The 23,570-nt window shown below is 42.9% G+C and overlaps 1 protein-coding gene across 1 annotated transcript in view; it reads right to left on the bottom strand.

Annotated features, from left to right (window-relative positions):
* The window catches only part of LOC125486002 (unconventional myosin-XVIIIb-like), a 280,703-nt gene that overhangs the window by 37,169 nt on the left and 219,964 nt on the right, over positions 1 to 23,570 (bottom strand). Inside the window, exons 36-37 of the mRNA XM_048611748.1 lie at positions 20,735 to 20,872; positions 3,752 to 3,937 (exon numbers count right to left, since the gene is read on the bottom strand). Coding sequence (XP_048467705.1) covers positions 3,752 to 3,937; positions 20,735 to 20,872 — 324 coding nt within the window. The remainder of the gene's footprint in view (positions 1 to 3,751; positions 3,938 to 20,734; positions 20,873 to 23,570) is intronic.

Below are 23,570 nucleotides of genomic sequence, written 5' to 3'. Positions count from 1 at the left end.
GCCTAAGTAACCTGCCCTCTGCCTGTATGGAAATGAACTCAATTGATACAATCATCAAAGTCCAGCTCTCACCAGTTAGCCAAGCGTCTTGACCCATTTCAATATTTAATGATTTTTGCTAGTGCTTTCCCTGACCCTTTTTCTTTGACAAAGCGTTCAATGTTACACTAGACTTGTAAATGAAGACATTTCTCTTTGTCCCCATTTCACGTTTCTGATAGCCACCTGCTCAACCCTGACTGGCCGACCTGAAGAAATGGACTTTACCTAGTCATCCTTAGCAAAACTCCTCACTATTTTAAAATCACTTCTGCAACATTTTTTAAACCCTTCTCTGCTCCGGTCAAAATTATCACTGCATCTCAAATCACCATGTAAAACTATAAATACTCCAATATTCTGGTGTCTATGAAGAGGTGCCTAAAACTGCACACAACATTCTAACTATGGCCTGACCAATGCCCTAAAACAAAGTTATTGTTTCTTTAGTCTCATATTCTGCACCCCTATTAAACAACCTGTAGAGATTGTAATGAGGTCAGCCAGGTGGACCTCATAGAATGAGTTCCTTGACTGGGGCTGTTGACCTGGTCCAATCAGAGAGCAAAAAGCAGGACAAATTCAGCTGTCCAATTACTACTTCATCAGTCTGCTCTCAATTATTAACAAAGTCATCAACAGTGCCATCAAGTGGTATTTGTACAGGAATAGCCTGCTCACTGATACTCATGGAATCCATACAGTGTGGAAGCAGGCCCCTCAGTCCATTGAGCCTACACTGACCCTCCGAACAGCAGACCACCCCAGACCCACCCCCTTACCCTGTCCCTGCAACCCTAATCCACCTAGCCTGCACATCCCTGGACATTATGGGGCAACTTGGCATGGCCAATCCACCTAACCTCCATATCTTTAGACAGTGGAAGGAAACTGGAGCTCCCAGAGGAAATCCACAGAGACAGAGGGAGAATGTGCCAACTCCACACAGACAGTTGCCCGAGGGTGGAGTCGAACCTGGGTCCCTAGCACTGTGAAGCAGCAGTGCTAACCACAGAGTTTGAGTTCCACCAGGACTCAGCTCCTGACCTCATTACAACCTTACTCCTAAAGTGAATAAAAGTGCTGAACTCCAGAGAGGATTGATTGCAGGCAGCATTTGACATTGTAGTGATTGGAACCAGCTGGATCTTGTTGACTATGAGATCCTTGATTGGGGTTGTTAACCTGGGTAAATCAGAAAAGCCCTGGTTGACCAATATAACCAGGGGATTAGAATCTCCTCAGTCCAGGGGGACTGACTCCGAGCTGGCTGGTCAGAGCCAGGGTACTGTGCACAAGTAAATAAAGAGTGACTTGATGAAGGGATACAGGCCTCTGTGCAGTTATTTCAGGCATCAACCTCTGCACTTGTCTCTATGAGTGCAGTTCCAGCAACACTCAGAAAGCTCAGCACCATCCAGGAAAAATCAGGCAGCTTGACTGGCATCCATTACGTTCAGACATTTCCTTCTGTCACTATTGAAAAGCAGTAGCAGCAGTGTGTATCATTTACAAATCACATGCCGTACCTCTGACAGACAACTTCCACAACATCTTCCAAACCTCTTTCCACCTTGAAGGATAAGAGGAAGAGATCATTTTTTTGGGCCAGCACAGTGGCTCAGTGGTTATCACTGCAGCCTCACAGTGCCAGGGACCTTAGGTTTGATTCCAGCCTCAGGCAACTGTCTGTGTGGAGTTTGCATGTTCTTCCCGTGTCTGCATGGGTTTCCTCCGGTTTCCTCCCTCAGTCCAAAGATGTGCAGGTTAGGTGGATTGGCCTTGCTAAATTGTCCATAGTGTCCAGGGATGTATAGGTTAGGTGAGTTAACCATGGGGAAACACAGGGTTATAGGGTAGGGAGGTGAGTCTGGGTCAGATGTTCTTTGGCGAGTGGGTGTGGACTGAATGGGCCGATTGGCCTGTTTCCACACTGTAGGAATTCTATTCAGATACATGGGAACATCACGACCCGATGGAGGTTCTCCTCCAAGCCACACACCATCCTGACTTGGAGTTATATTGCCATTTCTTTTGCTATCACCGGGTCATCATCCTGGAACATCCTACCTAACAACACTCTGGGTGACCACCTTCCACAGGACTAGTACGGCTGAGCAAAAATCGACCTTAGCCAGTGAAACCAACACCCATATATGAATTCAAAAAAACTATCCAGAGAGTTCAAAGAAAAACCCAAATGCCACCGTACCATTAGGTGTATGGTAAACAGTTAATGATCAACTCAAACAATTAATCATTCAAGCGTGGCGACCAGCCAAAACTATGAAGAAACATACACACTAATTATTAAAATAAAACATAAAACTATGGATGATGAACATTGGAAACAAAAACAGAAATTGCTGAAGAAACGCAGTAGGTCCGGCAACATGAGTTTCTCCAGCAATTTCTGTTCTTTGTTACACATTAATTATACTGCTCTGGCAGCTACACAAGATCCCATCGTGCCATTTCAGAGAAGAATGGAGGAGCTGTCCCCAGTGTTCTGACCAACATTTGCACACCAAGTGCCATCACGTAATCCAAATTACTTTAATCCAAATCATCATCACATTATCACCATCACACAGCACAGTGGCTCAGTGGTTAGCACTACTGCCCCACAGCCCCAGGGACACAGGTTTGATTCCACCCTTAGCCAACTGTCTGTGTGGAGTTTGCACATTCTCCCCGTGTCTGTGTGGGTTTCCACTGGGTGCTCTGGTTTCCTCCCACAGTCCAAAAATGTGCAGCCTAGGTGAATTGGCCATGCTAAATTGTCCATAGTGTTCAGGGATGTGAAGTTAGGTGTGTTAGCCATGGGAAATGCGGGGTTACAGGGAAAGGGTAGGGGGATGGGTCTGGACGGGATGCTCTTTGGAGGGTTGGTGTGGACTTGTTGGGCCAACTGGCCTGTTTCCACACTGTAGGACTCCTATGATTATTGTTTGTGAGACAGTTGCTTTGAGTAAATAGTATACCTTGCAAGAGTGAATAACCATTAACATTATGACTTTGGGACATCCTCAGATTATAGAATTCAGTATATTAACACAAACGTTTTTTTTCTTAATCCTGCTACAAAGGTCTATCCCAAGTACATAGCCCCTCACTCAAAATGTCCCTGACTCCATTTTTTGTGAAAAGCTTCAAACAGTATAATTGGTGAAGCAGATCAGTTGAAGGCTTCCTAAAGATATTAACGATTCTATCACAAGGTACGGTGAAAGGTTATTGTAGCTGACACTTTGGCATCTATTACTTCAAAAATCAAATGGAAGAGCATTTATTGCATAAGTTGATTAAGGTAGAATGATGGACGAAACTACAGATTGATGTCACTCTATCAGTTTGCAAGTGAACCTTATTGTCATGCAGCGAAACAAAGAGAAGTATGTGGATGATACAAACAGAGATTCTTGCAAATTAAAGTTAGAATTAACGGGCCCAATTTTAAATTTGAGTACAGAAATTTGTGAATCACTTCATTCTGCACAAATGAGAGTGAAAAGATATCACCAACTAAATTAACATAACCTCTAGGGGAGATCATGTTAATAAACTATCAGCCTGTATTAGTTTCAACGAATGGTTCCAGCCAAAATATTAAGATATTTTTCCTTTTTGATTTGCCGGCCACCTGTGTATATCTAGAATTTGTACTTTCCCCCCCTGTTTGATGAGTTGGGTTTGAATTAGATGTACTTACTAGTTCCATACATCTTCGAGAGGCTTCCTGCTCCCTCTCAACAAGGTCATCCATCTCTGTTTTCATCTCCTCCATCCGCTGTTGGACACGTTTTGCAGTCTCCTTCTCCCGAGCCTCAGCCTCGGCTGCCTGTTCCAGTTCCTCACCCATCTTTATCATGTTGTCCCGCAAACGTAGGACCAACGTCTACAATAACAATTGGGAGCGAAAGCTTTAGTTTGCAGGTGATACACTTCCTCTCTTTGGATTTTGTCTGTGTTTGTCCAGACACACATGCATGTATTTAAACAAATGTGTCTGTCCTTCTGTGTGTATCAATTAATTCAGCCTTTAAAGAAGATTCCAATAGCCATTGTTAACAATTAGTACCTTTAAGTCGACAATATATTTTGTGTATTAAGAGACAGCCATAATTAGTCATTATTACAGTTTCATTTAGGAGTGATTTAGCCTGCAGTTTCTACATGTCTGAAGATTTGTCTCCTCAATATATATTTTAATGAGGTTTTAAATCCTTGAGGTGAATAGTTCGCTGCATTTGAAAAAAATGGTCAAGCAAAGAAACTGCTTTGATTAGGGACAGTGACCAATGACATGCGGAGTGAGGCAGAATCATTCACAAATTTAGCATGGTGTATGCCAGAGAGTGAAGTACTACTGGGCACTGGGTTTAAGGATCTCATGTAGTTGCTCTGGAATTAAAGGACAGTGAATTTAGTTTGCAGTTTGTTTTTCGTGCCTGGGATAGAAGCTGAATGATAAAAGCATGCACAGAAAGCTGCCAAAAGGAGAACTGGTGGCAGCTGTTCCAGGTTGAGTCTGAGCAAGAAGCCTTACTGTGGAATTAGTGGTAATTCATGACTCAGGGTTGAGTGTTTATATGAATATTGCAGGAATGAAAAGATTAATGTGAATTTGAATCATTTTCTGACGTCTAGAGTGAAATCTTTCCAACCTTTTGCTTTATCAAGTATAATGTAGTTCATATTTTTCTTGTTTAATAAACATTTTATTCTTTGTGTTAAAACTGCATGTGCAAATTGGTTCAGTAACTGATCTCCACAGTTTAAAAAAGCCAGGCTCCATCAGGCCAAATTTCACTCTCAGATCTGACCTGTGCAATATTATCATCAGCCAGGATCATAACAGTGTTTAAGAGACTGATTTGTTAAACTAAGCATCAAAAGGCATTTAGAGATTGTAAGGGTTTCATTGTGAATCTGCCAGTTTAGCACCAACACCAGTTTCCACCTTTTCCTTACGGATCATTTCCCTGTTCCAACAGTCAACTCCCCACTGGGGAAGAACCCAGTTCGTTATTATTCTTTTTTCTCCCCCTTCTTTCTCTTTTCTGTTCAGAGGTGCTATTACAGAGCTCTGGATGTTTTTTCTTTACCACTTACCAGATGACCTGTGTTACTAATGATCAAGTATTATCTAGTGCAACAATATTGAATTCAGAAGAGGGTAGGGAATGAGGAAGCAACTAAATAGACAGGTGCTCCAGCCCCCCAGTGCCCACTTCTTTCTAAAAGCTTCAAGGGTTTTGATGGACACCATTTGCTTCTTCTCTAAGGACATGGAAGGAGGACAGGAAAAAATCTCTTAAATGCATCTCTTAAATGCAAAATCCAACCAACATTATTACCTCTTGATCAACTCTGGAGTTGTTCTGTTTTATTCTTAAAGCATCATGCATTCCTAACACTGGCAGATACCATATTAAAGAATCAAGATCCAAAACACAAGTTAGGAACCATTCCCTAATGGGCTGAAGAATTCATTGTGTGGAAGGAACACTTTAGCTATGAAGACAGGCTGGATAAGCTCAGGTTGTTTACACTGAAGCAGAAAAAGCTGACGGGGGACCAGATAGAGGTGTATCAGATTATGAGAGGCATGGACTAGTTTGAAAAGAAAGCAGCTTGGTTGAAAGGGTCAATAAAGAGCGTCAACATTTTAAGGTCAACAAATGTGGAGCGGGACAAACACAGCAGGTCAGACAGCGTCTGAGGAGCAGGAACTCAACATTTCGGGCCAAAACCTTTCATCAAGACTGGGGAGGGAGTGGGGAACCCAGAAGTAAATAGAGGGAGAGGGGGTGGGGAAAGGTGGGTGGGATGGTGATAGGTAGATGCAGGTAGAGGGTTATAGTGATTGGTCAGTAGGAAGAGTGCGGCAGATAAGTGAGTAGGAAGATGCACGGGTTAGAACAGGTCAGGGAAGCTGGAGATGGGATAAAGCTGGGGGTGGAGGGATTTTGAAGCTGGTGAATCAATATTGAGGCCACTAGGCAGAAAGCTCCCAAGGTGAAATGTCAGGTGTTGTTCCTCCAGTTTACGTTTGGCCTCACTCTGACAGTGTGGGAGGCCAAGGATGGACATGTCGCCAGGGGAGTGGGAGGGGGAATTAAAATGGATGGCAACCGGAAGGTTGGGTTGGTTGGTACGTGCAGAGCTCAGATTCTCTGCAAACTGGTCCCCTAGTCTGCATTCGGTCTCCCCGACATAGAGGAGACCACATCGGAACCAACAGATGCAATACGTAAATGAAATGCCTCCTCATCTCAGTTCTCCCTGATTGCTAATCAGTTCTGAGTTTGGGCCCCTGTGTTCCTGGTTCCTCAGCCAGAGGAAACAACCTCTCAGTATCTACTGTCTCAAGCCCCCTGAGAATCCTGTATACTTCAGTTAGATCGCCTTTAATTCTTCCCACCTGCTGAAAGTATTGGCCCAATTTACTTAGCCTGTCATCACAGGACAATTCACCAAAACCAGGAATCAATGCAGTGAACGTTTGCTTGTACCAGCTCCAAGACAAGTGTATCCTGCCTCATATCTGGAGTACTCCAAGTGTGGACTCACCAAAATGCTATACAATTATAGCAAGACTGCTTTATTCGTTGTACTCCAAACCACTTGCAATAGTGTCCATTTGTCTTCCTAATTGCCTGCCGAGCCTGCATGCTGCTTTTCTATGCTCTTTATATGTGTACATTCAAGTCTGTCTGCACGTCATCATCTAAATGTTTACACCTTTTATAGTGTGCTTTCTGTATTTGCTGACCTTGCACTTCTCAGTGTTAATACTCTGTCATTTATCACTGACTCACCTAACCTGTGAGTCAGCATCACCGACAGTGCAGCACTGCTGCAGTTTTATACTGAAGTATCAGGCGCGTGGTCCAAATGGGGCGTGGACCCACGTGCTTCTTCCTCACTGGAGAAAGCTCCCTATGAGCCCCAGGCTGACCATCTCGTTGTGTCTATGGATATGCTATTGATCATCTTTCTCTGCCCTGTATACACTGGGGTAAACAATGTCGCGCACCACAATGTTATGGTAAAGAATTCAGTTTGTACTCAAGCACAGCAGCAACTTAAAACATGAGAAATGTCCAAAGTGTCTGTAAGGGCCACCTTATCAATCTCAATGAGACAGGTAGGGGAATGGTAATTAAGTGACAAAGTACAGATAATTTACACTATGTGTGCACAGGTTAACTATGAATGTTTATTTACACCGCATACATTCGGAACAGCATTTTCCTTATCCCCTAGTAATTGGGGAAAAAAGAAATCTTTAATTTATTTCAGTTAGAAATTTATTTTGCTTTTGTCTTTGCATGAGAGACATGACCAGGGCCATACCAATGGTGTTCTGAATTAATAGTTCACTATGACTGCTGTAGACTGTTCAACAGCTGATTTCTCACTTCAGGAGAACTTGATTAGATGTGTGCTGTGCAGCTCCTCCAGGCAGAATGCCTTTGAAACAGCTCATATCACTCTGATATAGACTTGATTTAAACCCTTTGCCATCAAGTCATTTTTCAATATTGTTTCCATGGTTCCCATAAAATCCATAGGGCTGTTTCTGAACTGAGTTGGCATAGAGAGATGTGGTTCCTAAAGGTCTAAACTCCCTGTAATAAATTAAAGGTGTTTGTCTCATTTATTTAAAGATTAGATAATAGCCTTTGAACAAAAGATTAAATAAGTTCATTTCCTTGATCTAATAACAATGTTGTTTATTTGATGCAAAGGAAATAATGTGCTACAGTACAGATTTTGTATATAATCTGGCATTACCACTGGGATATGTGGCAGTGCAATTTGCTATATTATTTCCCCTTCTGTCCTATGCCTGTAAATGATGCATTAAGACCGTAAGACCGTAAGAAATAGAAACAGGAGTAGACCATTCGGCCCCCTACTCTGTCATTCAATATGATCATGGCTGATCTGATATTCCTCGTATCCAGTTTTCCTGCCCTTTCCCTATAACCCTTGATTCCCTTTTATCAGAAATAGAAGTGTCAGCTTTGGCACACAGGAGATTAGCTCAGTTGGTTGGACAGCTGCCTTACAAAGCAGAGTGATGCCAACAACATGGGTTTGATACCTGCACAGGCTGAGGTTACCATGAAGGACTCTCCTTTGTAACCCAATTACAACATTTAAATGGTACATGAATAGGAAGGGTTTAGAGGGATATAGGTCCAATTGGATATCTGGCCAGTGCACACAAGTTGGATTGGAGAGTCCGTTTCCATGTTGTATCACTCATTGGCTCTCCTCTTGCATGAATGTGGTGACTTTCAGGATAAACCACCACCAGTCATCTCTCTCTAATGAAAGAGCAGCTCTATGGTTCAGGATGATAGCAACTTTACCTTTTTAAAGACTTTTTTTTAACCAACCTATTCAGGGATGTTATTGCACACCTCCACAGCAGGAGGAACTTGACTCTAGGTCTCCTGGTTCAGAGGTAGGGACACTACCATTGTGCCACAAGACACTTTACCTTTTATATTAATGAAACACAATACATATGAACTACAGGAAATGACACAATGTCATATGATCTTGTTTTCACTTTTACCAGTGTGGTAAGTCAGAGCCGGGGTAAAATGTTTCTTAAGTAAAGTCAGTGTGTTCCTTGCGTGAGCAGATGTTATAAATATTCTTTAAAAGTACAATGAATCCATTGCATGGTGGCAGCAAGTGAAAGAGCAATATGGAAAAGTCTTCGGCAAAACATTTGAAGCAGATTGTAGGCCAGAATGCAACAACACAACCATGATTGAAATGATACTGAAGATTTATAAAGTATCGCATCAGGCCTCCCTGAAAGCTGGGGCTTAAGGAGGTCAGTACATTATTAGGAGCTATGCAGGCAATATCCTAGTCAGGCAAAGGGTTGAGGAAGACAAAGTTAACAAAAGCACTTGATGCTTGCATCAATCTTCAAAATAATACCATTGTCAAGACAGCTAGATTTAATACGTGTATCCAATGACAAGTGGAAATTATTGATACTTCTATCAACGATCTGTACACACTTGCAGAGAACTGTGTATGTCAGAAAAATTAATCAGAATTTAATTGTCGTCAGAGTCTTAGATGAAGCATTGTCTGAATACTTATAGCGGAGGGATGACCTAATATTAACAAAGACAATTCAACTGAGGCAAGCTGAGATCAGGAAGCAAGATCAGTCAATGATTTGGGGGTGACAGAGACAGACATATCCCAGAAATGATGGACTCTGTGGAGTACTTTTAGACTAAAAGCAAAGATACTACTATAAAATTAACAGGGGGTGCAGGAAGTGTACCCATCAACCACCCCAAATCATTTTATTGGTGTGGTGGAAAAAAGACACAGATGCAGAAATTGTTCTGCCAAAGAGGCTGAAAGACAATTTTGCAAGAAGAAAGGGACTACGAAGCTGGGTGTCACAAAACGAAGCTTGTTAAAACTAAAGAGAAACCCTGGAATGGTGGCAAGACCTATGAAATAGAAGATGTCAGTAATATTGAGAAACCTTGCATTGGTAAGATTAAGGGCCTAAGTGGACGTTATTGGAGTGCTGATCTCCCAGTAGGAAGAAACAAAGCGTATGCTAACTTAAACACCAGTGCAACAGTTTCAGTTCTTTCTCCTGCTGAAGGTTGCCATCGTCTCAGAGGACAATAGTTAGTCGCATTAGAGAGAAATGAGTGGCATGAGTTTAATATGAGGGTCACCGTATCTCAGACAAGGGGCAATGTTGAAAAGGCAGGGCTTTTGTGGTGACCTCAGCCAGTATGGGAATTGAACCAACACTGCTGCCAACATTCTGCATCATGAACCAGCCATCCAGCCAACTGAACTAACCAACCCCAATTTCTGACAATGAATCAAAGTTGGAGAAATCTGCCACATAGCCATCATGTACAAAACTACATGGGCCAGGTGGTATACAACTTAAGCTCATAGGACAACTGAATGCAACTCAACAATACAGAGAGAGAAAAATTGCAGAAACCTTGCATGTGATCCTAAACCAGAGCTGTTCACTCTTAAGCAGGGAAAACCTGTGCTGATTCACATCTGATTTGCTGAGTACAAAAAGTGGAAAACCAAGAAGATTGATCTAAAACCTTATGAGTTGAATTTCCATTGCTGGTCACAGGGCTAGGTAAGCTGAACACAGCAAATTGCATCATTCTACACTGGGAAATAAAGCTACTGTGCTCATTTAAACCCAGAAAAGCTCAATGAATCGACAGAAATTGACTCCCTGTCAAAATAAGAGCTTGTTTCATCAATGACTGAACTGACAACCTGCTGCACAGGGGCGATCTAGTGCCAAAGCCCAATGGATCTAGCATAATCTATGCAGATCTTACAGCTGTACAAAGTAGTTGAAGGCTAAGTTCATCATATGTCACATGGACAAGAGCTTGGCAAAACTGGGCAAAAGTTCAATCTTCACTAAGTTGAATGCAAACAGTGGCTTTTGGCAACCACTCTTTGCTGAAGAATCCCGGTTATTCGTTACCAGGACATAGTCGCATGTCACAGGGATGATGTTCTGATCCATGGATCCACTCAGATAGATCGTTTCAGTGGAGTGTGAGCGGTGCTGCCACAATGAGAAGCAAAACTTGCAGTCATCAAGGAATGTGGACTGTCACCAACTGAAAATTGAGTTCGACATTTCCTTGGACATATTGAAGAAACATCCAGTGTCATCGTTGATCCACAACGACATCACGATGAAGGAATTTTCCAGCTCCTCAGAACATGATTGACCTCTAGACATTCATGGATTTGGTAAAACAAGTCAGAAAGTTCTTGACCAATCTATCTGTTATCGATGGACCCCTACATCAGGAATGTAGGAACGTAGGAACATCGAAATTAGGAGTGGGAGGGGGCAATTCAACCCTTCGAGCCTGCTCCGCTGTTTAACATGATCATGGCTGAGCTTATCCTGTTGTCAACTCCACTTCCTTGCCTGCTCCCCATAGCCCTTTATCCCGCTTTTCATCAGAAACATATCTATTTCTTTCTTGAATTATTTGATTGATTCTGCCTCCACTCTACTCTGAGGCAGTGAGTTCCACTGATTCACCACCCTCCGAGAGCAGTAGTTCCTCCTCATCTCAGTTTTGAACCTACCTCCTCTCACTCTACATCTATGGCCTCTTGTTCGAGACTGTTCCACAAAGGGGAACATCTGTTCAAAGTCCACCTTTATCAATCCCCTTTAGCATCAGCTGCTAAGATAAGGCAATGCATGATTCTAGGAAGAAGCAGAACAGAGGTCTTTTGAGAAAATAAGTGATTTTTTAGGTCACTCTGACCCACTATAACTTCTATAATTAACTGTGATCACTACAATCAATTCTACTCCAAAATAGCTTTGGCAGCACATGAACGCTTCATGAGAAAGCGACTTGAGAACAGAACTCCCTGCTCTCTGACATACAAATACTGTATGACAATGACTTTGAGTCATACAGTCATAGAGTAATACAGCATGGAAACAGGGCCTTCAGCCCAAACTGGTCCATGCTGACCATGGTGCCCACAGAGCCAGTTCCAATTGCCTGTGTTTTGTCAATATCCCTCTAAACCCTTCCCATCCATGTACCTAGCCAAATGTTTATAAAATGTTGCTGTTGTACCTGCTTCAACCATTTCTCTGGCAGCCCTTTCGATACACAGACCACCTTCTGCATGAAGAAGTTGCCCCTCAGGTCCTTAAATCTATCCCCTCTCACCTTAAACCTATGCCCTCTAGTTTTCAATTCCTCATCCCTGGAAAAAAGACTATAGCATTCATTCAATCTATGCCCCTCACGATTTTATACACCTCAATAAGGTCACGCCTCATTCTCCTACGTTCCAAAGAATAAACTGGCCGATCCTATCCTGGCCGATCTCTCCCTATGACTCAGGCCTACTACACCTGACAACATCCTCGTAAATCTTCTATGCACACTTTCCAGTTTAACTATGTCTTTCCTATAACAGGATGACTAAAACTGTATTATGTGCACCCTCACCAATGACTTATACAACTGTCACATACCATCCCAACTCCTATACTCAATGTCTCGAGTAATGAAGGCCAGCATGCTGAATGCCTTCTTCACCACCCTGTCCATCTGTGATGCTGCTTTCAACGAACTATATACTTGTACTCCTAGGTCCCTCTGTTCCACAACGCTCCTCAGGACCTTGCAATTTACTGTATAAGTCCTACCTTGGTTTGACTTTCCAAAGTGCAACACCTCACACTTATCTGTATTGAATTGTATTTGCCAATCCTCAGCCCACTTCCCCATCTGATCGAGATCCCGCTGTAATTTTTGATAACCTTCCTCGCTATCAATGATACCTCCTAATTTTGTATCATCCGCAAACTTATTAATCATGCCTTGCACATTCACATCCAGATCATTTATGTAAATAACAAATAAGAAAGGTCCCAGCATCAACCCCTGTAGCACATCACAAGTCACAGGCCTCCAGTCTGAGAAACTACCTTCAACCATCACCCTCTACTTCCTACCATCGAGCCAATTTTGAATCCAATTAGTTAATTCTCCCTGGATCCCATGCCACCTAACTTTCATGACTAGCCTGCTGTGTGGGACCTTGTCAAAGGCCAAACTAAAGTCCCTAAAGACAACACCCATTGCCCTACCCTCATCCAACTTCTTGGTTACCTCTTCGAAAAACTCTAAATGATTTGTCAGACATGATTTCCCACGCACTAGTCCATGCTGACTATCCCTAATCAGACCTTGACTATCCAAATGTTGGTTGATCCTGTCACTCAGTATCATCTCCAATAATTTGCCTAACAATGATGCCAGGCTCACTGGCTTGTGTGTAGTTCCCTGGCTTGTCTTTGCTACCTTTCTTAAACCATGGAACAACATTAGCTACCTTCCAGTCTTCCAGAACTTAACCAGTGGCCAAAGGTGAAGCAAAAATCTCTGCAAGGGCCTCTGCAATTTCTTCCCTAGCCTCCCACAACATCCGAGGATGGACTTGATCAGGGCCAGGGGATTTATCCACCTTAATGCGCTTAAAGGCTACAAACACCTCCTCTCTGGTAATATGTATACGGTACAAAACATCCCCACTGGTTTCCCTTATTTCCTTAACATCCATGATTCTCTCCTCAGTAAACACAGGGGAGAAATATCATTAAAGAACCCCCCCACACTCCCATCTCCTGTGGCTGCACACACAGGCAGCCATGCTGATCTTGAGGGGACATATTCTCTCCCTAGGTACCCTTTTACTCTTAATACAGCTATAGAACCTTTTAGGACTACCTTTAACCTTACCTGCCCGATCAACCTCATACCCTCTTTCTGCTCTTCTGAGTTACCTCATGAGTGTGCTCCTACAATTTTTGTAGTCATCTAGGGATTCACTTGAGCCCGATAGCTTAAACTCAATGTATGCCTTCTTCTTTTTCCTGACCAAAGCCTCAATATCCCTCGTCAGCCAGCTCTGTCTGACTGTACCCTTTCCCTCTGAGCCTCAGAGCTGGTCACAGTGCCACTGACCTGCCTGCTGCTGCTAGCCCCTGAAAAGTCACGCCGCCTCCAAAATTATACCTGTTATTAAGGGGAATGGCCACAGGGGAATCCTGCACTATCTGTCTTCTCCTTTTACCTCTTCTGGTGGTCACCCAGCTATGTGATCCTGCACCTTCGGGGTGACCACTTCGCTATAGCTCTTATCAATGATGTTCTCTGCATCCTGGAGGATCCTGAATGCATCCAGCTCCAGTTCCTGTTCCTGTTCCCGAACACGGTCTGTCAGGAGCTGCAGCTGGGTGCACTTCTCACTGGTGTAGCCACCAGGGACACTGGAAGTCTCCCTGATCTCCCGCATCCTGCAAGAGGAGCAAGTCACTTCCCTACCTGTCATCGCCACTGCCTTCAGTCTAGTCAGAAAGAAAGTAGAGTTAAGGACCCCTTACCTGCACTTACCCCTGCTCAGCCTCCTCACGTCAAAATCTCGAGCAAAGGCCTCAGCACTTCCAATCTAATAGTGGCCCACTCTCTTAAGTCATAGAGATATATAGCATGGAAACGGACTCTTTGGTCCAATTCGTCCATGCCGACCTGATATCCTAGATAAATCTAGTCCCATTTGCCAGCATTTGGCCCAAATCCCTCTAAACCCTTCATATTCATATACCCATCCAGATGCCTTTTAACTGTTGTAATTGTACCAGCCTCCACCACTTCCTCTGGCAGCTCACACCATATACGCACAATCGTCTGTGTGAGAAAGTTGCCCCTTAGATCCCAGAAAGTGAGGGAGATTGGAGATTGAGGATGAGTAGCACTGCTGCCAGATGTGAAACTATGACAAATATCAGAAAAACACACAACCTACTGGACCTCCAACTAGCGGAATCAGTTTTGATTTGCGATCAAGCTTGTTATGGAAAAGTTCTGGAACAGACACCAGATCCATAGGCCTGTCTCATTCAAATTGAAAACAGTACAGCACCACAGAACAGAGGCAACTATACAGTGGCAACCTTCTACATAGTGAAAGTAATCACTAACACAGTAAAACAGAGCAGAGCCATTACATTCATAGAGAGCCAGGTGACAGGCTGACTGCTGAATCATAACCATTTGTCAATTCTCCCTCTGCCCAGTTTTGGGAGACTACATGGATTACTCAAATTCCCAATCTCCTCCCAAGGAGCTGAGAACATGTTTTGGGTAGACACCGCCACAGAGGTTGTCCTTGTGAAAATGAAATTGCGATTAGAAAGTTGCGGTAGGCAGGGAAGAGGTAATACAATGGGTGGAATCAGGAACATGGGGAAGGTTGAGTATAAGGAGTAAAGCCTGACTGTGTGATATGCCAATGAGACAGTACCAGAGAAAGTGATACAATGTCATATGACCTTGCTCTCTCTTGCAGCCTTGTGGCAAGATAAAACTACAAGATGATTCTTAAAAAAGTTAATGTTTTCCCTACCTCTGTCAATATTCTTTAGCAGAATGACAAAAGCTAGCTGCTAAAAACACAGAGAGCCTCAGAATTAACCCACATCCTGACTCAATGAGCACTCACACCATTTCCTGAGTGAATCACAGGAGAGGTATTGAGGCCCCTTGGCATCCTTTACCCTCTGTAGGCCATTCATAATGAGCTTAGCATTAGGACCCAATTATCTGTTCATATGGACATCCATTTATGCTCTACACTGAACCACGCTATTATCTATTAAGCCTTGACAAAGTTTAACTGTTTCAGGTAAGACAGAAGTTCTGGCAGCAAATTTTTCACTTTACATATTCATGAGCTGCTATAAGTATTTGGTGAATTTTTCAATACCATGTCTCCATGTCGTAGTATCTTAGTTACAAGGGATAACCAAAACATTGCTACTTCAGGTCAAGATACCTGGCAGAACCCACATCAAAGAGCATAGGAGGATCAAAAGCACAGGCCTGACTTTAATCCCTCTGCAACATTCGGCAAATTGAATAGGAAGCAGCTGTTCCCCTTGTTTGAGAGGTCAGTTACGAGAGGGTATAGTTTTAGAGGAAGGGGCAGGAGATTCAGAGGGGATTTGGGAACAAAAAACCTTTTCACTCAGAGGGTGGTGGGAATCTGGAATGCACTGCCTGACAAGGTAGTGGAAGCCAGGGACCTTACAGCCTTTAAAAAAATATTTGGATGAGCACTTCACATACTATCACATTCAAGGAAATGAGACAAGTGCAAGAAATTGGGACTTGTGCACTTTTAGTGGTAGTTATGTCAGTACAGATTCAGTGAGCCGAAGGGTCTTTTCTGAGCTGTAGGAATCTATGAGAGATTTTGAAAGGAGAGGAAACTACTTTGAGTTATTAAAGTAAATAACATATATCCATCATCAACTATTAATGACAGAATCAAGAACTAAGGGGTATGGTTTGGAAATAAGAGGCCTAAGGCACAGATGTCAAGGAATTTCTTCTCTCACAGCATCACTAGTCTTTGGATTATCTTCCAGAGACAGCAATGGAAGCTGAGTCACTGAACATACTCAACGCTGGGTCACTGAGATTGTTGATTGCTGAGGGAGTCATGGCGGGTGTCAGGCAGGTAAGTAGAGTTGAGGCTGCAATCAGAACCAACATCATTTTATTGAATGATAGAGCAGATGTGATGGGCCGATTGGACTACCCCTGCCCTGTTTCTTATAAAGGCATTCCTTGCAAATGGCTGCCCGATTTCACAAAACAAGTTCCAAGAAATTTGCTTACGGGCCCCTTTTGTTTAATGATACATTTTCTGAACAAAAATCAACTCTTTTTCTGAAATAGAAGAGCCAGAAATAATCTGAATTGTGAGGCCAGAATTCCAGAGCTGGAACCCTATGCTCTGTCCATGGTTGCTGCCAGAGCTGTTGAGTATTTGAAGTGTTTTCATTTATATAGAATCCCTACAGAGTGGAAGCAGGCCATTCGGCCCACTGAGTGCACACTATCCCACCGAAGAGCATCTCATCCAGGCCCAAAACACTATCCTATCCCTGTATTTCCCACAGGCAGGCCACCTAGCCTGCACATCCCTGGAGTGTATTGGTAATTTTAGCAAGGTCAATCCACCTAAACAGCACATCTTTGGACTATGAGAGGAAACCCAGGCAGACACAGAGAAAGTGTGCAAACTCCACATAGACAGTCATCCAAGGGTGGAATTGAACCCAGGCTCCTGGTGCTGAGAGGCAGCAGTGCTAACCACTGAACCACCATGCCACCTCATGTTATAAACTAGATGGATTTTTCCAACAACTGACAATGGATTCATGGTCATCATTAATTTCCTAATTCCAGATTTGTTTTATTATTGTATTCAAATTCCACCATGGCAGAGATTTGAACCCGGGTCCCCGGAACATTGTATGGATTAACAAGCCACCTACAATACCGCTAGGCCATTGCCTCCCCCTGTTACTAGTCCACATTTGCAGTATTCACGCTGCTCTGTTGGAGCCGGATGTGTCCCTGCTGAAGGAAACGAGGGGGAACGCGACTTGGGTATTGAAAGGGTTACAGCGGTACAAACAGGTGATCGTTGAACTAGGAAGGACAACATCATCAGGATCTGTGCAATAATCATCATAAGGCCCACAAGGGGGAGTTAGAACAGGCTGGTGAGGGATTACAGCCACACTGGGGTTAAACAGTAAAGGGAAGAGTCTTAGAATAAATCACTGTTGTTATTATTCCATATATTAATGTATTGCAAAAGCAACATCCCGGCAGGTTTAGCCAAACGCCTTTGTTTCAAAACAAAAATAATCTGACAATTGTGGAAAATTAGGCAGACCACAGTGGGGGAACATAGCTGCAGTTTGGTCGGTTTAACAAAGCAGTTTGATGATGTTGATAAATAGCCTTTTACTGCATTAGCCCACCAGGTAAACTTCATTTCAGACACATGGCTAAGATAGATAAACAGATTTAAAAGATTTAATATTGCTTGTACGATAAATATAAATGGAATCAAGTTAGCACATGGAAATATTTGATCAGTGGGGAAGCGAGTACTTTATGCTAGTTTTGACTGGTGTACAAGACCTGGGAAAATTACACAATTAGCACTGTGTAAAATGCAAAAGTGGTGGTAATGTACAGAAAGCCAATTTTTGAAAGAGTTTAATTACGCCCAAAGAAGCAAGAAGTATCATTGGATAAATAACAGCAGAAAAACTTGCAGGGTATGGGGAAAGAGTGGAGATGTGGAATTAATTGATGACCTGACCATAAAGCCAGCACAGAGTGAATGGAATGAATGATCTCCTTCCTGCTGTATTGTTCTACAATCTATGATTCTACGATAGGTGAATTGAGAATAAGTCTGTGACTACTTCTTACTATTCAGCTGAGCACAGTAGCTACTCCACTTGGCAAAGAAATTCACTGTCATGCTGTAGTGGGGCAACTAGACAAGAGATTGTTTGAAAGATTATAATTAGAGGCCGAATTAAATCTTGATAAGGTAATAACTAAAGCAAGGCAGAAGCTATTAGGAAGTGGGAGGCAGTGATCAGATAACAGCCAGCAGAAGGCCAAAGTACCAACCAGCTGTAAATAATGGGAGGACACAGCACAGTGAGGTAAACAACAACTCCAGCCATATAATCCTCAGGTGCAGAGCCACAAATTCTAAACCTCAGAACCTTGCAACAGGAGGAGTCCACCTCTGAAGCTTAGAAAATTCCTTCCCAAACCTGGGGTGGACTTATTCATCCAGTATAAAATATGAGCACTGGGGACTGTGTAAACAATTACCATTGTGAAATGTGAGAAAGAGTACTGCTAATTCAAATTAATTCAATGCTCTTTGTGAGTATGTCTTAAGCTCCCAAACAGCTTCTTGGCGGCATGACCCCGTATTGCACGCTCAATATTGCACGTGTGAACCTATAAGGAAAGTATAACCCTGTATATATACAACACAGGTTCCAGTCCAGAGTCTGTTCACGACTCAGAACATATTTCAGGACAGTATAAAGCAGCCATTCATAAGCACAGGGAATGTTCATATGTTGTCTATTTAGAGTTACACCCCTGTATGGAATCGCATACATAAGTTGAGCATTCATAAATTGGGTATCCCCTGTATTTTTTCTTATTCAGTCGCTGGCTGAGGGCATCATTGGCTAGGGCAGCATTTATTACCCATCCCTAATTGCCCAGCAGGCAGTTAGGATTCAACCACATTGCTGTGGGTCTGGAGTTACATGTCGGTCAGACGGGGTAAGGATGGCACTTTCCTTCTCTAAAGGGAATTAGTGAACCAGATGGGTTTTTCCCAATAATCGACAATGGATTCACAGTCATCATTAGACTTTGAATCCCAGAGTTTTGTTTTTGTTATTGAATCCAAATTCCACCATCTGCTGTGGCAGGTTTCCAACTTGGGTTCCCAGAACATTACCTGGGTCTCCAGATTAACAGCCCAGCAATAATAGCACTAGGCCATCACCTCTCCAGCATGTATGTCTGAGCTGAGAAACTGATTTCGATTTCTTAGACCTAAAGGTGCCTGAAAAATTGGAGGGTTGGAAGACTCAACATATATATCGAGGATAAGCCTAAACATGCAAGCTGGTGCAGAGTCTTGTGTCAGTCTGATGTATACATCAGAATCTATGATAGACTGCACCTAGAAATTTGCCACAAAATCAGTTATAGACATGACAGGTTCCAAGACAATTTCTGTCCAGCTTTGAAGTAAAATTGTCAGCAAAAGGTTCTATGTCAAATGGGGACCTAGGAGAAACATATAGGTGCCTTATTGGGCAAGAAAACCTGCAACAACATAAGTACCCTGGGGCAAATCCCCAATGACATTAGAATCAATATTGGGTGAACGCTTACACTCATTCAAACCTTATCTTTCTAACTGATTTTTCACATTACATATTACTAATTTGTGGCTTTATCATAACCACATAGAAAAATATTCCCCTTTCTAAGAAACCTTGCAATAAATCTTCCCAAAATACCTCAAACTTGTTCTATGTGATTTCTAAATCCTATAAGCCCCGGGAATTAAAATTCCTGAGCACAGACAGAGGAGGTAGGCAAGGGCCTAGTGGTATTATCGCTGGACTATTAGAATGAATGGATGAATGATTGTACTGCCACATGTGTTTTACAGTGAGAGAAACAGCAAAGTGCAGTGAAAAGCTTTTCCACTGTTGCCATGATCCAGCGCCCTTTTGAATAATTTAAGAAATAAAAAAGAAAACAGAAAGATGGAGCCTAAAGGGAGCCCACAGGTCCTGAGCCAGCTCGTCATCAACAACGCCTGCACCACTACCCCTCCTCCAACGCCTCGCCGCCGCCAGTGCTGGGGCCCAACCAATGTTGAAGTTGCCGATCTTCAGGCACCATCTTTCACTGCTGGGCCTACCTTGCCAACGTTATCTCTGCCAAGTTAGCAGCCGCTGACTCTGATGCCACGTCCCGTGGTGGCTTTGGAGAAGTAAACAGGGGCTCACCTCGCTAGGCCCAAGTGAGTCTGCGCCGGATCCCTCACTGTCACCGATGCCATCCAAGCTCAAGGCCAGAGTTAAGGAAAGGAAAGGAGAAGGAAAGAAACGAAAAGAGAATAAAGAAAAGAATCGCGGTCAGAGCAGACAAGGCCCAGCTCTGGAGCCCTACTCCGCTGTCATCTTGATGGCGTGCATGCCTCATTATTAACCCAGAGATCCAAGTAACGTTCTGGGGACCTGGCTTTGCATCCCATCACGACAGATGGTGGAATTTGAATTCAATAACAATCCAGAATTAAGGCTCTAATGATGACCACAAATCCATTGCTGATTGTCTGGAAAAGCTCATCTGGTTCACTAATGTCTTTTAGGGAAGGAAATCTGCCATCCTTACCTGGTCTGGCCTACATATGACTTCAGACTCACAGCAATGCGGTTGACTCTTAGCTGTCCTCTGGGCAATCAGGGATGGGCAATAAATGCTGGTCCATCCAGCGATGCCCACATCCCGTGAATGAATAAAGAAAAGGAACTTAAGTCACCGTGTGGATTCATAAGCGATGCCTAAGGTAGATGTGGTGATTCATAGGGTGCCTGGAAGGATAGGAAGAGGAATTAAACCAAAACCAATGGTTATATACACAAAGAAAACTCTACCTCAAATCTCTTCAGCTGGGCCCTCTGGAACTCGAGTTTGTTCTCTAGATCACAGATGATAGCTTCCTGTCGACTTACAATTCCCCGCTCCACCATCGACTGTTCCATGTATTCTATCCTGTTCTGAGCAATCTGGAGCTGCGTGTTTGAAAAGATTAATTACACACAGAGAGATTAACTTTAACATTGATGAGAACTGGACAGGTAATCTGACTCCTTGTAACTTAAAAAGAAATGGAATATAACAGCTGTAATGGTCTGTATTCACCAGAGATACAGAGAGGCTAACTAAGTTGGTTAACTTTCTTGTAGAGGGTTGAAGGGTGACATTATTACCATGGCAATGCATGCTTCAAATGGGCACTTTGTTAAGGTTCTGTTTTATATTTTCCTCCGAGACGTTACTACGTACTTCTGGAGCTGCTGTGATTAAAACCCAGGCCTCCTGGCTCAGAGATTGGGACACTGCCACTGCACCAAAAGACACAAAGATCTGTTTTATAATGACATCCTAGATGGCTCACTCCTTTCACAAGTTCAGTAAGGAGATCAAAATGTGAGCACATTCACCATTACATGTCACAAAAACAGCAATTGCTGGTGAAACTCAAAGGTCTGGCAGCATCTGTGGGAGAAAAATAGACATAATGTTTTGAGTCCAGGGACCCTTCTTCAGAACTCAAATGTTAACTTTGTTTTCTCCCCACAGACGCTGCCAGTCCTGCTGAGTTTCTCCAGCACACTATTTTTGCTTCAGATCTGCAACATCTATAGTAGGTTTTTTTTCTTTTTATTTCACCAATACAGTGATAGCTGTACACTTTGAAGATGCAATGGACCTAAATTTTGCTCAATCCTAACAGGTTGCAGCTATATAACTGGACATTACCTTGAAAAGCAGGTCTAGTGTGCCATTTTCCTATCTAGTTTCTTACTGAGTTGGGTAGAATGGAAAATTTGAATTACGCTGGTGTCAGACGTGAGCTTTTCATTCCGAGCCACAATCTCAAGCAGAGGGCTTGAAGACAATCATCAAATACTCCATTTGGCACACTTGCCTCCATTGCTCAGTCTTTTGAGTTTAGGTGTTGGGACATCATGCTGAGCACCACGCTCTTCTAGTCGCCCAGTTACAGGAAGGATATTATTAAGCTGGAGAAGTTCAGAAGAGATTTACCAGGATGTTGCTGGGTATGGAAGGTTTGAGTTAATAAGGAAAGGTTGAATAGGCTTGGACTTTTTTCACTGGAGCATAAGAGGTTGAGAAGTGACCTTATAGAAGTTTATAAAATAATGTTTGGTATAGATAGAGTTACTGGTAGTTGTCTTTTCCCTAGGATAGAGGATTTCAATACTAGGGGACACATTTTTAAGGTAAGAGGAGAGAGATTTAAAAAGGACGTGAGGAGCAAATGTTTTACACAGAAGGTGGATCACGTGTGGAATGAACTTCCTGAGGAAGTGGTGGATGTGGGTACAATTACAAAGTTTAAAAGACATTTGGATGGGTACTTGAATAGAAAAGGTTTGGTGCGATATGGGCCAAGAGCAGACAAGTGGGACAGGTTTAGTTTGGGATTATGTTTGGCATGGACTGGTTGGAATGAAGGGTCTGTTTCCATGCTGTATGACTCTATATTGCAAGATGGAGAGATGAGTCCTATTTCTGTCCTCTGCTGGGAAGAATTGGCATGTGGTTCTTTTGTTTCTGGTGTGGAAGCAGGGGTAGCCTGTTCTTAAAGGCGTTGCAAAGCAAAAGAGAGAGAGAGAGAGTCCACAACATGTAATTCATGCTCCAACAGCCTTTCATTGCATCAGGTCACAGCTGCATCTCCAGAAACAACAGACAAACCTATTTGCCAAGACTCAGTTGTGAGGAAGGTAGAAATTATTAGAGACACCGTTGAGGGACTAATTAATCATGGGTGGAATGTACATGGAGCTCAGACAGATGCAGTATTTGATTGGAGGATTTGGCTGAATTATCAAAGATGAAACTAGATGGCATGCACATTTTATAGAGTCAGAAGTGGATGATCAAGAGAATTTTCAGTAGTGGATGAGGAAAATTATAAGGGATTGGATTCTCTCAGTCAATAATTAAATAAGTGGTCAATTGATGAACAAGGTTATGGCCTGGTTTTTAATGAACGCTCAACAATTTTTTTGCATTCTTCAAATGGATGACAAATTTCAGCATCAAGTATCCCAACTTTTCCAAAGAGAAATTGAACAAGTACGGGCATGTCTTCAAGATTTTTAAATAAAACAGTTTATTAGCTGACACAGCTGGTTGAATTAATCCCTTTACCCTAACAGATTCCTCACATGTGGCTTCAAACAGCTCATTAAAAAGTTTGCAGACATCTCCAATTTTACTGGTTTGGAAAAAGCACCTCAACAGCATGGTGGCTCAGTGATACCACTGCTGCTTACCAGCACCAGGGACCCGGGTTCAATTCTACTCTTGAGTATAGAGTGTGGAGTTTGCACATTCTCCCCGAATTTACATGAGTTTCCTCCAGTGGCCCAGTTTCCTCCCACAGTCCAAAGATGTGCAGGTTAGGTGGATTGACCATGCTAAACTACCCATAGTGTCCAGGTATATGCAGCCTAGGTGGGTTAGCCATGGGAAATATGCAGGGTTATGGGGATAGCATAGGCATGTGGATCTGGGCGGGATGCTTTTCGGAGGATCGGTGTGGATTCGATGGGCTGAATGGCCTGCTTTATTCAAAGCAAAACCATTGACTTTGTTCATCGAGGTCTACAGCATTGAGAAAGGATCTTCAACCCATCACGTCTGTGCTAGTCAAAAATACTTGATGGGTTGAAG

Source organism: Rhincodon typus, chromosome 24 (assembly GCF_021869965.1).
Source record: "Rhincodon typus isolate 14 chromosome 24, sRhiTyp1.1, whole genome shotgun sequence".
NCBI lineage: Eukaryota > Metazoa > Chordata > Chondrichthyes > Orectolobiformes > Rhincodontidae > Rhincodon > Rhincodon typus.
The sequence above is the reverse complement of the archived record's forward strand: the minus strand, read 5'-3'. Positions and strand labels throughout refer to the sequence as shown.